Here is a 13,459-nt window from a genome sequence, read left to right as displayed (position 1 = left end):
TAACCAACTGTGATGTGACATGGATGAGTGGATGTGGTTGAATTAGGGGGTTGTGACATCTAAGCATGGAGGCAGGACTTCCCAGAATGAACAGCTGGGGGATAAGAAACTTGAGTGTTTGGAAGGGAGGGTGTCAGTAGCCTGGTGACAGATAAAGGGCTCTCCATGAATGAAGACTAGAATCTGGCCTGCACATAGCTGGCAAGGTGATGACAGGATACCTGTTTCTAAAGCCCCCAGGAAGTGCTGTGGGTGGGTGTGGGTATCCAGAGTGAGTGAAGCAAAGAGCTGAGCATATGGCTAGGGAGTGGGGAGAAGGGATTACGGGAGTTGAGCTGGTAGCAGACAAAAAGTGCTGTGTGGATGTGCTTCTGAATCAAAGCTGGGAGGTCAAGGCTGGGAGAGGTTTCAGAGAGACTCATGCAACCTGTTTCTTTGAGGCAGGGCAGCTGAGAGGAGGTTCAGCATCCAGGTCGGATTTGGGGAGAAGTCAGGTGCACAGAGACGCTAGTACGCAAGTGGGTGTGGAGAATGGTCCGGGAGTGGGGCGGATCCGGGAGGTAGGAGTGGGGGAGGGGAGGTCGTCGGCGAGTGGGTGTGTAGAGCGAGCTGGAGTGGGGGGTGGGGGCGCCGGTCCAGCGCCTCCGGCCGCCTCAACCTCCCCCGGGACTCACCCAGCACGAAGTAGGGCAGCTCCGTGTTCTCCAGGTCGTCCACCACGACCATTTCTCCCGGGAAGTCGTTGCGCACCGAGAAGAGGAGCTTAGGCTCCGAGGCCGAGGGGCTGTGCATGATGCTCAGGTCGTTCTCGCGCAGGAAGGGCAGCGCCGACACCGTGATGCTTTTGAGCTTGCACTCCAGCTCCTTGGATGGATCCACGTCGCCGGCGGCCGTAGCCAGCACCGCCGCCGGCCCCCAGCAGCAGGCGAGCAGGGCGCAGAGCCCGGCTAAAGCCATCTTGAGCCCCGGCCGCCTTCCTCCTAGCGCTGCTATGGTGGGGGAGGAAGCGAGCGGGGAGGGAGCGAGGGAGCGAGCGCGGGAGGCGGGGGAGGTTAGGGAGGGGATGGAGAGCCGGGAGAGCCCTGGACCCCGGAATGAGATGCCGCTTGCGGAGTCCTGGGTTTAAGCTCTGATGTCTGGAGAGCCCCGGATTCTTTGTTTCCCGGAGCTGCTTATCTGGAGAAGGGAAGCGGGGGAGGGGGGAGAGGAGAGAAAGGGAAGGAAGGACGTCGAGAGGAAAGAGGAAGGGAGCTGAGGATTCTAGGGAATCAGGTCAGCCCCCAGCTGGCTGCTGGTGCTCCTGCCTCTCTCGTCCGTTGCATCCTCCAACAGGAGCAAGGCTCTTGGCTATGAACTACCTGCACGGCATTTTTAATACATTGGTCTTTGCAATGTAAAATCTTCCCTCTCGCATCATCATCCAGAAGGCTTGAGAGAGGCACACACAGACACACACCTTAAAGGGCGCTTCTGCAAAGCTGGGCGGTGGTGGGAGATGAAAATTCCCCCAATGGTTTTGTGGATGTATTATAGCTTGTCTCAGTCTTGCTTCCTCCCGCCCCCCACTAGTTGGATTCGTACATAGGATAAACGGGAGCTGGGAATGCACATGTGCATATTTTTACTTAGCACTAACTTTGCAAAATATTTAAAGAAAATATTTGTTATACTGGTTTAGATGGATGGATAGATATACACCACAGAGTAAGGTGCACAGTTAAGCAGGAGATCAAAACTTTTACTTGCAACTTCTCTCTGCTTCATTTCATTTCTATCACAAATGTTATCTGTAGTAACCAATAAAAAGATGATTTGGGGAATATTATAGTTGATAGGAGAAAAAGTAGAGTTAGCTTAAATAAATATTGAAACTTTAATTTTAGAGAATCTAGTAAATAGGACAAAGCTGGAAAGAAATTGTGAGAAAAACCAAAGTTCCTAAGCATTCTTAACAGATGCAAAAGTAATAAAAGAATATCCTTGAGTATGACCTAAGTCAATCCCAATCCAGTCAAGAGTACAACAGGGCAGATATTCAGCACCCTGCGTAAGTATTCTGAAGAATAACACCACCACCACCACCACAACCCATATAAGATCTGTTCCCAGTAGTGCTCAACAATGTTGCCTTTTAAAAATGATGACAATATGCAATAAACAGTGGTAGAAAAGTGACATTGTGTATTCTGAAATCTGACATTTAACTGAACTTTCTCTCACATGGTAACCAATAACTTATTTCAAAAGTGTGTCCCTCCAATGTTATTGGGTCAATGCTAACTTCAATACTAGGTGCTATGAAGACTGTGTTATTTGTACTTCTCACTCTAGAAATTTAATGCACTACTGTTCTAAAAGAGGACCCCTACTTAAGAAACAATTACATTTTCATTCTACCTGGTGTCAATTTATTGGCATATGTGAAAATATGTTCTTTAAAAGACAAAAAAGCTTTTGCCGTATATTTTACAAAGTTTAACTAATTGCATAGAGAAAATAAGCCATATTTAAGGTAATGTTTAAGTAGTGAAAGATCATTTACCATATATGCAAAGAAAAGAAGAACAAAGACACTTTATTAGTTGAGTTTTTATACATAACTTATCTGGGAATTAACCCCAAGGTATCTTACCATGCAGCATTGCAAACTACTGTAAACAACTGTAAAAAAGATGTACCAGCTAACGACTTTTGAAAACTCATCCTCATCATCATTGCTCCCCTAGGAGATACTGAGTGAGACAAAAACCCCATGATATCTCTTTCATTCTGTTCTCTCTAGCATAAAAAATTTAGTATTAAACTTATTTATGCAAGGTTATTTGCCATTGAGTAATTATAGTGGATGCCAGGAAAACACCCTTGATACTAGAATGTGAGAAATGGCATGTAAGTACCTGATCATGTATTCGTCCAATCTCTCACTTAACAGATAAGGAAATTGAGACCCATGAAATAGTGATCTATCTTCTGTGGAGCTAAGACCATGAACAAGATTTCTTTGCCCACTGCTCTTTCCACTATACAGTTATGGTACACTAGGGTGCACCCATGGATAATCACTGGGCTTTATGGACCACAGTAATTAATTCAGCAAATGTTTGTGTACCTACTGTATCATAAGCATTAGGCTAAGCACAGCCAGAAAAATACTCCTCCTGCTTTTGAGTAGCATATAATCTACTGTCACTTTGAAATCTTTCTTTCTAATTTTCTGAAGAGTTTTGAGTCATGTTAGAAAGCCCAAGTGAACCATTTAGGGTCAATTTTCTAATAAGTCAGTATCTAGTCTTCTTAAAATGTATATTGAGTTGGGAATAGTTGGTAGTTGGTATCTCAAGTCTTTCTAGACCTCTCTCTTTCCAAACAAGAACCAAACAAAAGAAACAGTAGAATTTTTAAAAAGGGAATATATTATTCCAGAGTACTTGATTCCTGTAAAAATGGAAATAATGTCACATGGCCTTTTCTTAGGGAATTAAATACCTAGAGATGTGGGTAAAGGTTGAAGTACATAGAAACCAGGCCATCTCTAATGCATGATGTTTTACATTTAGATGAGATGGGGGAAAATGTTATGCATCTCAATCATCACCTTTGTGTAGAGGCATAATGATATAGTGAAATAATCTAATTGGATTCAAGACTTAACTTCATAATATTCTTATTTGGAGATAAGCTTGGACCATTCTTGTCTTTAGTTCCCCATCTCCGCTCACCCTTGCTGGTCACAGAAAATATTTCTGACTTTCATCACCAAAGAGTAATGTTACTTGCTCTTGAATTTTATAAATATAGAATCTTAGAGTATATGCTCTTTTGTGTCTTAATATTTTCACTCATCATTATGTCTGTGAGATTTATCCATGTAGTTCAATGTTTTATTGCTGTATACTAGTCCATTACATGACTACATGGCATTTATTCATTCTCAGAAAATTTCTGTTCTTTAAAGCACTATAAAACAGCAAGCACCATTATCTCCAATCTTCACTCTTCTCCGAGGTACACCTTCCTGTATTTAAGTGCCAATGGCCTATTTCCTTGACTATTAAAATAGATTTTGATTCCTTTTCCTCCTAGCAACATATTCTGTACACAACTACCAGGTTGATCTTCATGAAATCTAACTTTCATTATGTCATTCTAGTTTTTCTTTTTCTACATGATAAAGCTGAAAACCCATGGTTTAGAAATTTAAAAACTCTTCTAAATCTCACACTGATTTTAGATAGATTGCTCACTGCACTATATCTCTATTCTCCCACCACACATGCGCGCGCACACACACACACACACATCTCTTAAAATATATTTCCTAGTTTCACACCTACCATAACATTCTGTCCACCTGAAATGAAACACTCTTTATTCTTCAGACTGTCCCATCTCTCCAAGCCAATCTCCAGCTGCACCTATGCAGTGAGAACTTCCATCACTTCCCTTCCTCTAGCTCCATTCCCTGGGCATTTATTTACATCTCCCCCAAGATCTACACATCTACACATATACATACACATACACTCAGGAAAGCAAGAGCTATTTCCTAATACAGCATCTTAAATTCAATATCCTTATCTGCAAAACAGGAATAATACATAGTTTTGGGGATGGTTGTGAGGAGGAAATGAGATTATATGTGTAAACAACGTGACACATTTTAGGCATTTAGTTGGTACTCAGTAGCGATAGCCTTTGCCACTATCACCTTATTCAATTATTTTGGCAAGATAATAGGCTTCAGAGTTATCTTCAGGAGATTTTCTCCAGTGTAGTAGTCAAAGCAAATTAAGTAATTTATAGTCCTTGGTGTTTTCCCAGAGGAAATGATTGCATACATCCACCAAAAGACAAGCACAAAAAACTTTATAACAAGTTTACTTATAATAGCCAAAAAACCCCAGAAACATCCCAAATATCTATCAAGAGCAGAATGAATAAATGCCATGTAGTCATGTAATAGAATGGTGCACCGCAATAAAACATACAACTACATGGATAAATCTCAGAGACATAATGATGAGCGAAAGGATCAAGACACAAAAGAGTGTATACTCTAAGATCCTATATTTACAACGTTCAAGAGCAAGTCACATTAATCTTTGGTGATGGAAGTCAGAATACAGTTATCTCTGGGGAGTGGAGGGTTTTGACTGAGAAAGTTCATGAACATGCTTCCTGGGGTGCTGAAAATAAAGTGAGTAGTGGTTACATTGATGCATATATAGGCAAGAATTAATCAAACTATACACTTGTGGCAATTCTTAAGGTATATTCTGGCTCTTTAAAAATTTTTTACACGGCTTCAGACTTTATAAGAGAAGAAAGCACAAGCAAGTTTTCTTTTTCAAGTTGTCTTCTTATCTGCCGTCACCTCTTTTCCTCTCTCTTTTACAGATTTTGGAAATTTTAACTTTCTTTCCATTGAAATTAGCAATCCTTTGTTCAACCTCTCCCTCTATTTACCCACTCCCTTATGCTATTTTAACATTTCAGTGTGTTATCACTTGGGTCAAGTTCAGTGGGTCTCTGTCTCTAGAAATCACAAAAGTAAATAACTCAGCAGTTGGGCAGCAATAGATTTAGGCTTTCAGTGGTTCTCTTGGTTATTTCATTCTAGACAGAGAGCTCAGGACCCTGTGGGACCACCATTCTCTGATATGTTTTGTAGCTTAGGCAAACAGATACTTGCAGTATGCAAAAGGAAGTTCAAAGTTGTATAAGATACAGAGAAGAAAATATAGGTGAAAGTGATAGATGTGTGAGTCTGAGCAGATGAATGAAGAAAATTTCTAAATTTTCTTTACTGATTCAGAACTTACGGCTACTTTATGCAATTTAGCTAATCTCCATGTGTACTTCTTAAACATTCATTAGATCTCTACATACTTTTTTTCTAGTTCTTTACAAAATAATCTCCGATGTTGCTCTCCATTTAAGGAAACTAAATTGAAAGACTCCTCTCCCTTTCTGACTATATATTTATCTTCTTCATACTTCCCCCACCACATGACTTAGCATGGATCTCCCAAGTTCCTTCCCCAGCTCCAGCCCCCAGCTCTTCCCTTGAATTGGATTTTTTTTCAACTATTACTCTCTTTCCTATGCTCCTGCCAAAATCTACTTTAGCATGCTAGTTAGCGGGACGTGTTTCAGTTTTGTACCCTCATTAGGACATCAAAAATATATACTTCACACTTCAATGTAAAGTTAATATTTTCTTCCCTTCTCCTTTCCTCCTTTTCCCTCCACCTCCCTCCCTTTTTTCCTCCCTCCCTCTCTCTCAATTCACAGGCCCAGCAACAGCACCTGCTTCACAGAAACAAGGCTGGTCCTGTTCTGACTTCTCTAGTCTTCCTTTAAAAACTAAACGGAGATGCACAGTCCCTCTTCCTGACACACACAGAAGTGAAAGGAGACACACAGAGGGAAAACACCACCGGCAAAACAATTCCCTTTTTTGGAAGGACGTTTTTGAAACTTAATCTCTCCCCAGAAACCTGAAGTTCTCCTCTTTGCCTTTGTCCTTACAGTCCTGGTGTGGGGGCAGAATGTTTCCTGATTTAGCTGTCCTGGTCTCTAAATCTGTTTCACTCTCTAGCCATCTTACTAGGTTCTTGCTCTCTTTTGCCTCTCTCTCCTCTTGGATCTCGTGTGTGTGTGTGTGTGTGTGTGTGTGTGTGTGTGTGTGTGTACTATTTCTCACTTGGGGGCTCATTTCTAATTAAGTAATCCAAGAGGCTAAAAAATGCACAAAACAACCAAATGAAACCTCAAATTAGACGGAAAATGGCTCAGATGGGTCCCAATCTCTGGGAGTTCTAGTTAAGCAAGCAAACAAAATGGGCTGGGACAAATGATTATTGTAACTCAGGAAGATTAGAAGAAAATGTAATTAGCTCCCTAGCTACTTCTTGTTCCCCAGCCTCAGAGTGTCCAACGCCCCACCCGTGAATGTACCCAAGGCTTCCTTATACACACCAAAAAGTCCCCACTGCAACGCTGGGAGGGTTAACAGAGCTGGTACCCCAGCCTGCCAGCTCACCAAAGGAGAGAGCGGTGAGGCTCAGAGCCCGCCCCCTGCCAAGCCGCCCAGCCAATGGGCACCTGTGGGGAGTGTGGCGCTGTGTCCCATTGGCTGCCAACCTACGTGCATAAGAAAGAAAGAGAGAGGCAGGCAGGGCAGCATTGTTATCTTAAGACACTCATCTGGTGTCTGAGTCTGCAGGTGACACTGCTTAGGTACGGAGCGAGGAGTCGGAGCGGGGACGCGCTGGGCTGCAGCTCTGGGATGCAATCCGCCTGCCTCGCAAGCTGCTCGCCGCTGCGCTGGCAGCGCCTACGCTGAGCTCGGAGGATCCCGTTAGGACTTGCCCGGGGATGTGCACCTGCCCTGCGCTCCGAGGTCAGGGGCAGGTCTGCAGGCAGCCGAGGGAGCGGTGAAGCCGGAAGACCTGTCTCTGCCCATGTGCAAGGCAGTGATTTCGGGTGAGAGAGCGGGTGGGTGAGTCTCTTTAGAGTTGGAAAGAAGGCAAAATCTTGGGTTTCTCCTCGGCGGAGGGACAGGGGACTCCTCCAGTTGGGTCTTGCACTTCCCTTACCTCTCCCACCCCGCGTGCGCCCCGGCCCAGTGCCGAAGTCCCACTTCAAAGATGCTCTGGGAGACCGGGATCCTGGCTGCTCAGCGGGGAGGCAGCAGGCAAGTGGTCTAACGTTGGCGGCGGTGGCGGCGGCCGCGGCACCGACAGGCACCGACAGTAAAGCGAGGAGCAACAGAATTTGAAAAGAGACATCCGCTCCCTCTCACACGCTGAGGAGGAGGCATTCGCGTTTCCCCAAATGAGAAAGAACCACAAGAAATCATGAAGTAAAAACTTTGGAAAGCTGCCACTGGAGATGTTGCACAAAAACCTGGAATCTTTTAGGAGTCTCCTCCCAATCATTGAAGGTTTGGGGAGCAGCTGATACAGCAAGGAGAGCTCTTGCAAGGATTCAAGGTAACAGTGCAGGGTTTCGGTGATTTTTCTACCCTTTTCATTGTCCTTTTTGGTGTGTCCGTTGGTAAAGGGACCATTTTGCTCTCATACAACCCTCTTGCCCTGGTGCCTGGCAGTTGCAGGCAGAGGGAATGATGCCATCTCTCCTAGTTTCTGTCTTGTGGAGCTAAGCAATGGACTTTGGGGTCGAGCTAGAGATCGCTCTGGTATTGCCTCCTGGTGTCGCATGGCTGTCACAGGGTTTGGGCTCCCTGCCTGACCTATATTGCTTTTGCCTGGTTTAAGTCCTCAAAGTTAGTGCAACTCCTATTAGCTTCAGAAAATTCAATAGGGCTGCATAATTGCAGAAGATGACGATGACTTTTGCCGGCCCAGCTGACGCTGGGAGGTTCATTATGTTTGGGAAGGACCCCAAAGAGCTAAGGTTACAATGCACGATATCTATATTATCGTGCCCATAGAGCCCCATGGCATGTTTCCCATGCACATACAGTCAGGAAAATAAAATTCTAAACAGTGAACCTGTAGGTTGCAAATAGTCTCCCCAGGGTGGTGGCAGAAGCCCCATTGATTGAGTTGAGCCTGGCAGAGCACTGGAGACACTAGGGAAGGACATTGCTGTGCTGAAAGGTGGGATGTGCTGATATCATCTAGCAGATCTCTGTCTCTGTTTTTGTGATCATCTGGGTACACTGTCGAATGCTGCCTGTGGTGTGTGTATGTATGTGTGCTCGTGCTCACAGCTGTATGCAGGAAGCAGGCTGCCCACAGAAGAACCAAGCATGTGCAGCAGCCTGCCCAAACCACGGATGCCTGGAGTGTTCCTGCCTAGTAGGAACATGAACTTGTGAGCTGTTGTTCCAGCCCAGAGGACTTTTCTCCTCACCAAGCAGTCCCTCTGCATGGTACATATTTATCCAGGGTATACATTTCTAAGCCAAATGTTAACCAATATTCAAGCTAATGCACTGTAACATGATTGAACAGACCCCTCTGTAAAGAATTTGTGTGTGCTCTTTGCAGCCCTGGGAGCAGGGTGCTATGAGCAGAAACAAATGTTTTGTTAAAAGGATAACAATTATAAAAGGCCAAGCTTATAGTTGGGTAATCTGGGCCTTATTCAGCAGGGACAGTGTTATGTCAGCATAGACCAATCAGAGGGATAAAAGGTATATTGTAAGTCAAGTATTTCTGCCTCTGTCCCTCTCCAGACATGTGCATGTTGAAGTGACTCTCTCTGACCATGCTCGCTAAAATACATGCAATGCCAGTATTAACCAAGCAACTAAAGTATTTTACCAAATCCCCTGGGGGGCAGTCTGATGACATCAGGCAACAGCAAAGTGATGCTGGAGTTTGTGTGCTTTCCCTCCTGACTCACACAGTTGTGTGTATGTTATTTGTTTAAGGCATGACCCTCTGGAGTCCCCATTCACCCAGAATAAGTTGCCTTGCAGCACTGAGGGCAGGACCAAGACATGCTGCCACAATGATCCTGTCTTATCAATATCAGAGCTGCTGCCTACTCTAGGAAAAGATGCATGCCTTGCTTCTTTGAGGAGGATATGATTTGAAAAGGCACAGAGCATGTATATTGTGAAATATTTGAGAGAAAGGAAGCAAATGTCACACCATAGTCTCCCCTTCTGGAGGTCAGCTGGCTCCAAAGTGTTTGACAGCTGGGCTGCAGCCATGGAGAAGACAGGAGCATTCTTGACTCTTACTTCCCCTCTTCACCAAAAATGGAGCTGGCTTTGTCTCCCAGAATGGAGTGATGTGTGCTGCAGTGTGGGCACAAGAAAAGAGGTGAGGAGAAAAGGGCTGGGGAAGGAGGAAGGTTCCTGCTGTGTCAGCATGGGGCTGGTCTCAAAGATGAGGAGCATCTTCCCTTTTTGGCCCTCAAAATTATCTTCTAGGTGCTCCTTTCTGGCCTCCTGACAGGTTGTTTACTGAGCAAGGCCAAAGGGCAAAGAACAACCCTGCGTCATCACCTTCTCCTGATCCCCTTTCCCGAGACACAGGCTAGCCACTGGAGAGCATTGCAGAAAAGTGATACACTCCCTTGAGGCACTGCTCTGAAATCCCTCCCCAACTCATAAACAAGAGGTAATCTGGAGGGACTTGAGACATCTGCGTGGGCACTTTCTGCTGACTGGGATGCTTACTTGAGGTTTCCTGGTTAGTGTTTTGTTTTCCCCACTGCGCAGTGTATTTTTGGCGATTCAACTCTTTCTCTTAAATAATAAGACCTTGTATACATTTTATAATGGCATCCTCTTCCAAAGGGCTGAGAGCACTTTCCAGAGCTCATCTAATTAATCCTCACACAGCTTGTTGTCTCATTTATCTTTGATTACCCTAAGGAGTAAAGCTAAAATGATTTTAGCCCCCTTCTTGGAAAAGAGAGGGCAGAGAACCTCAGAAAGAGGAACTGCTTTATGCAGGGTCACACAGCACTTAAGGGACACTATGGAATTGGGTCTGGGTCTCATTGCTCCTGAACCAACCCCAGACTCCATGGGCTTCTTCTAAGGAATGGTTTGATTTTAGTAATTATAATCTGATTTAGTTGTTCTGTATTTTGTAAGGATGGAGATGTTACAATGACACAGGTTTCTCCTCCGGGACTAACTTAAAAGCAGTGAAGAATAAAAGTCTTATAGGCCTTTGCCCTTGCCTTCAGTGATCTTGCAGTCTAGTTAGGAAACTGGCTCCCATCTGACAAAAGGGAAATGATGATGTAGGTTCTAAACAGCACTTCAATACCAGAGAATTCACAAGGCTGACCTACTTCATCTGTGATTGATTCATACAGATAATGAGAACTATCAGTATTCAAAGGAAGGAGAATTTGAATTGAGCCATGAGGGATGCGGTGGGATTTGTTTGGAAGAAAGAATGAGGGAAAGGGTTCTAGCTGACAGAAATAATAACTGCAGCACTGTTGGGAAGGTTGGAAACTTCGAGGCTTGCTTGATTCCTTGGGGTTCACCCTGGGCTACCTTTCTTTTCTGCATTCTGGAAATACCATACACCTGGTTAAATTATTTTAAACATATATTGGTCTACAGGAAGTTGCCCTAGAACCTAGGCATGGGGCTCTATAATGCTGGGCATCTCATTGGACATTGAAAATTATCTGGCCTTCCAGCCATCCTCAAGTCTAATCTATATATTGTGGGAAAAGTATTGCTCAACCTCAGAGAGCTTATCAACATCGAATCAAAAAATCTGAATGAGGATATTGGGGGTAAGCAAGCAAATTTTAAGAGAACACACACACACACACACACACACACACACACAAAACTTCTCATATTTTAGAATCAGAATCTCCTAAGAGAGAGCCTTGATTTTCCTTCATTTCCTATTTCTCCACCCAAATGTTCCTCCTGGGGTTTTCTTAGAGCTGGCAAAATGCCAAAGCCCTTAGGCATTTAGCAGTGAGCAGGAGATTTTCAATCTTAAGATTCTTGAGCATGCCCAGGTACATAACCTCTTGTCTCCCCTTCTCTTTCCCTTTTAATAAAACATACGCTGTAGCAGTCACTAAGGAGGAGACCATGGAAAAGCAGGGCACGGGTGGGATGTGGTGTTGCCTGAAGCTGTACCACAGGGCACTGTGCTTGCTCAGCCGGGCAGGAGAGGGGAGAGGCAGCCTGCCAGCCTGGGCAATGCCAAGGAAGGGCCCACCAGGAGAGAGCTGTGACCAGCCAGCCACACACATTTGCTCCCACAGTGGGCATCTCTCCCAGAGGAAAGGTCAAGGCAAAGCACAGGGCCTGTGAAAGGACTGGTAACACAACCACCCTAGTCACTGGTCTTCACATGGTTTGGGATGTTTTTCATGCTGCAAGTCACCGGTGGCTTGGGTGGCCCCATTCCAACATGGAGGAAGTTCCCATTGAGCATGAAAGTGGAATGGCTTACCTAAAGTCACTCCATAATTGCTCCCAGGTCAAAAGTAAAACCCCCAAGAACCCAGTCTGTTCGTTTGCTTAGTTTATTCGGGGAACAGGTCTCAAAGGACATTACTTTCCCTTGAAAATCCTTCCCTGGACCTTGCTGTCACCCTTGTTTCCTGTGTTAAATGACTGTGCAGCTGGACTGTGAGCATGACTTCTTTTCTCTTTACTATTCAGAAGCATCCACTACTATGTTTGGGGGCTGAGGTAGAGATCCGGGCCCAAGGGTATGTGGTTAAGGGTTGTGAATTAAAGTCTCTTCTATCTGGAAAGGAAGAGACAGACAGCTGAGTTATGCTTCAAACTGGGGGCTACGGTGAACCAATCTCGTCTGACCAATTAGGATGCAGGTCAGCCCCTCTTTAAATCATCACTCTGCCATAGACAGAGAAGTAAAGTTGAGTAGCATCAACACAGCATGGAATCATCAACAGCCAGTCCCATTATTCCTCTTACTGAGGCTCACATGAAATGCAAACTTTTCTGGAATTCTGGATTGGGCAAAGGGAGAAGACAATTTGATACCTCACAGGACTAAGCTCTAGGCACTTGCCAATATGATAGCATATTGGTATCATGTGGGTCTTAAGCACTTGAAATGTATGCTGTAAATGTAAAATATGCATTTGGTTTTGAAGACTTGGTTTGAAAAGAAAAGCAATGTAAAGTATCTCATCAATATTTTTAATCTTCATTACATGTTAAAAAGATAATATTCTGAATATATTGAGTTAAATCAAATATATTAAGATTAGTTTCACCCATTTCTTTTTTACTTTTTAATGTGGCTACTAGAAAGATTAAAATTATGTAAGTGGCTAGCACTATTATTATTATTTTTATCATTGGATAGTGTTAACAAAGGCCCTACAAAGCAGTGACAGGTTAATGGGGAAAAGGTGCAGAGGCATGAAATAGGAGGAGTTGGCAACATAAAAAGAGAAAGAATATGGAGGGAGGGGTCAGGAGCAGCCCAGAGGGAGCCTTAAGGCATGTATTTCTAAAATTTCAAGTCAAGAAGGGCACAAATAGCATACACCAACCTATATTTATTTGAAGAGGGACCTTGTTAACTGTAATTAAGCCCACCCAAAGCCTTTGGGAAGCATTGCAGCTCTCAGCTCACATACAAAGAGTGAGCTGGTGGGTGGCTTGGTAATTTTATCCTAATATTTTCGAGTTTTTGAATGACAGTAGAAATAACCAAGTAACTAATCTTTAAGGTCTTACTCCAAAGTGTGAGGACACAATAGTGGGATCAGCTGGGTACGTTTGTCTTTCAAATTCCCTCCTTTCTTTTTATCTCTACCATGTTATGATCATTCCTTGTGAGAGCTTTCTGTTTTCATATCAATATGTTGATAGTGTGGTGGGGAGAAAGAAAGGCATGGCCATGTATTAAAGATTATTTTGTGAAATAATTAGCTGGGTATGGTGGTGCAAGTCTGTAATTCCAGCTTCTTGGGAGACTGAGGCAGGAGAATCGCTTGAACTCAG

The 13,459-nt window shown here is 44.1% G+C and overlaps 2 protein-coding genes across 3 annotated transcripts in view; one reads left to right on the top strand and one right to left on the bottom strand.

Annotated features, from left to right (window-relative positions):
• The window catches only part of ASTN1 (astrotactin 1), a 307,337-nt gene extending 306,032 nt beyond the window's left edge, over nt 1-1,305 (bottom strand). Inside the window, exon 1 of one of the 2 annotated variants that reach the window (XM_032160908.2) lies at nt 675-1,305. In XM_032160908.2, coding sequence (XP_032016799.1) covers nt 675-957 — 283 coding nt within the window. In that variant the 5' untranslated portion in view covers nt 958-1,305. The remainder of the gene's footprint in view (nt 1-674) is intronic. The other variant, XM_032160909.2, reaches the window with a different exon arrangement.
• A 5,906-nt stretch (nt 1,306-7,211) lies between these two features.
• The window catches only part of BRINP2 (BMP/retinoic acid inducible neural specific 2), a 111,648-nt gene continuing 105,400 nt past the window's right edge, over nt 7,212-13,459 (top strand). The window contains exon 1 of the mRNA XM_032160905.2: nt 7,212-7,997. The gene's annotated coding sequence lies outside the window, so the exon portion shown is untranslated. The remainder of the gene's footprint in view (nt 7,998-13,459) is intronic.

This window comes from Hylobates moloch, unplaced genomic scaffold, assembly GCF_009828535.3.
Source record: "Hylobates moloch isolate HMO894 unplaced genomic scaffold, HMol_V3 SCAFFOLD_8, whole genome shotgun sequence".
Classification (NCBI taxonomy): domain Eukaryota; kingdom Metazoa; phylum Chordata; class Mammalia; order Primates; family Hylobatidae; genus Hylobates; species Hylobates moloch.
The sequence above is the reverse complement of the archived record's forward strand: the minus strand, read 5'-3'. Positions and strand labels throughout refer to the sequence as shown.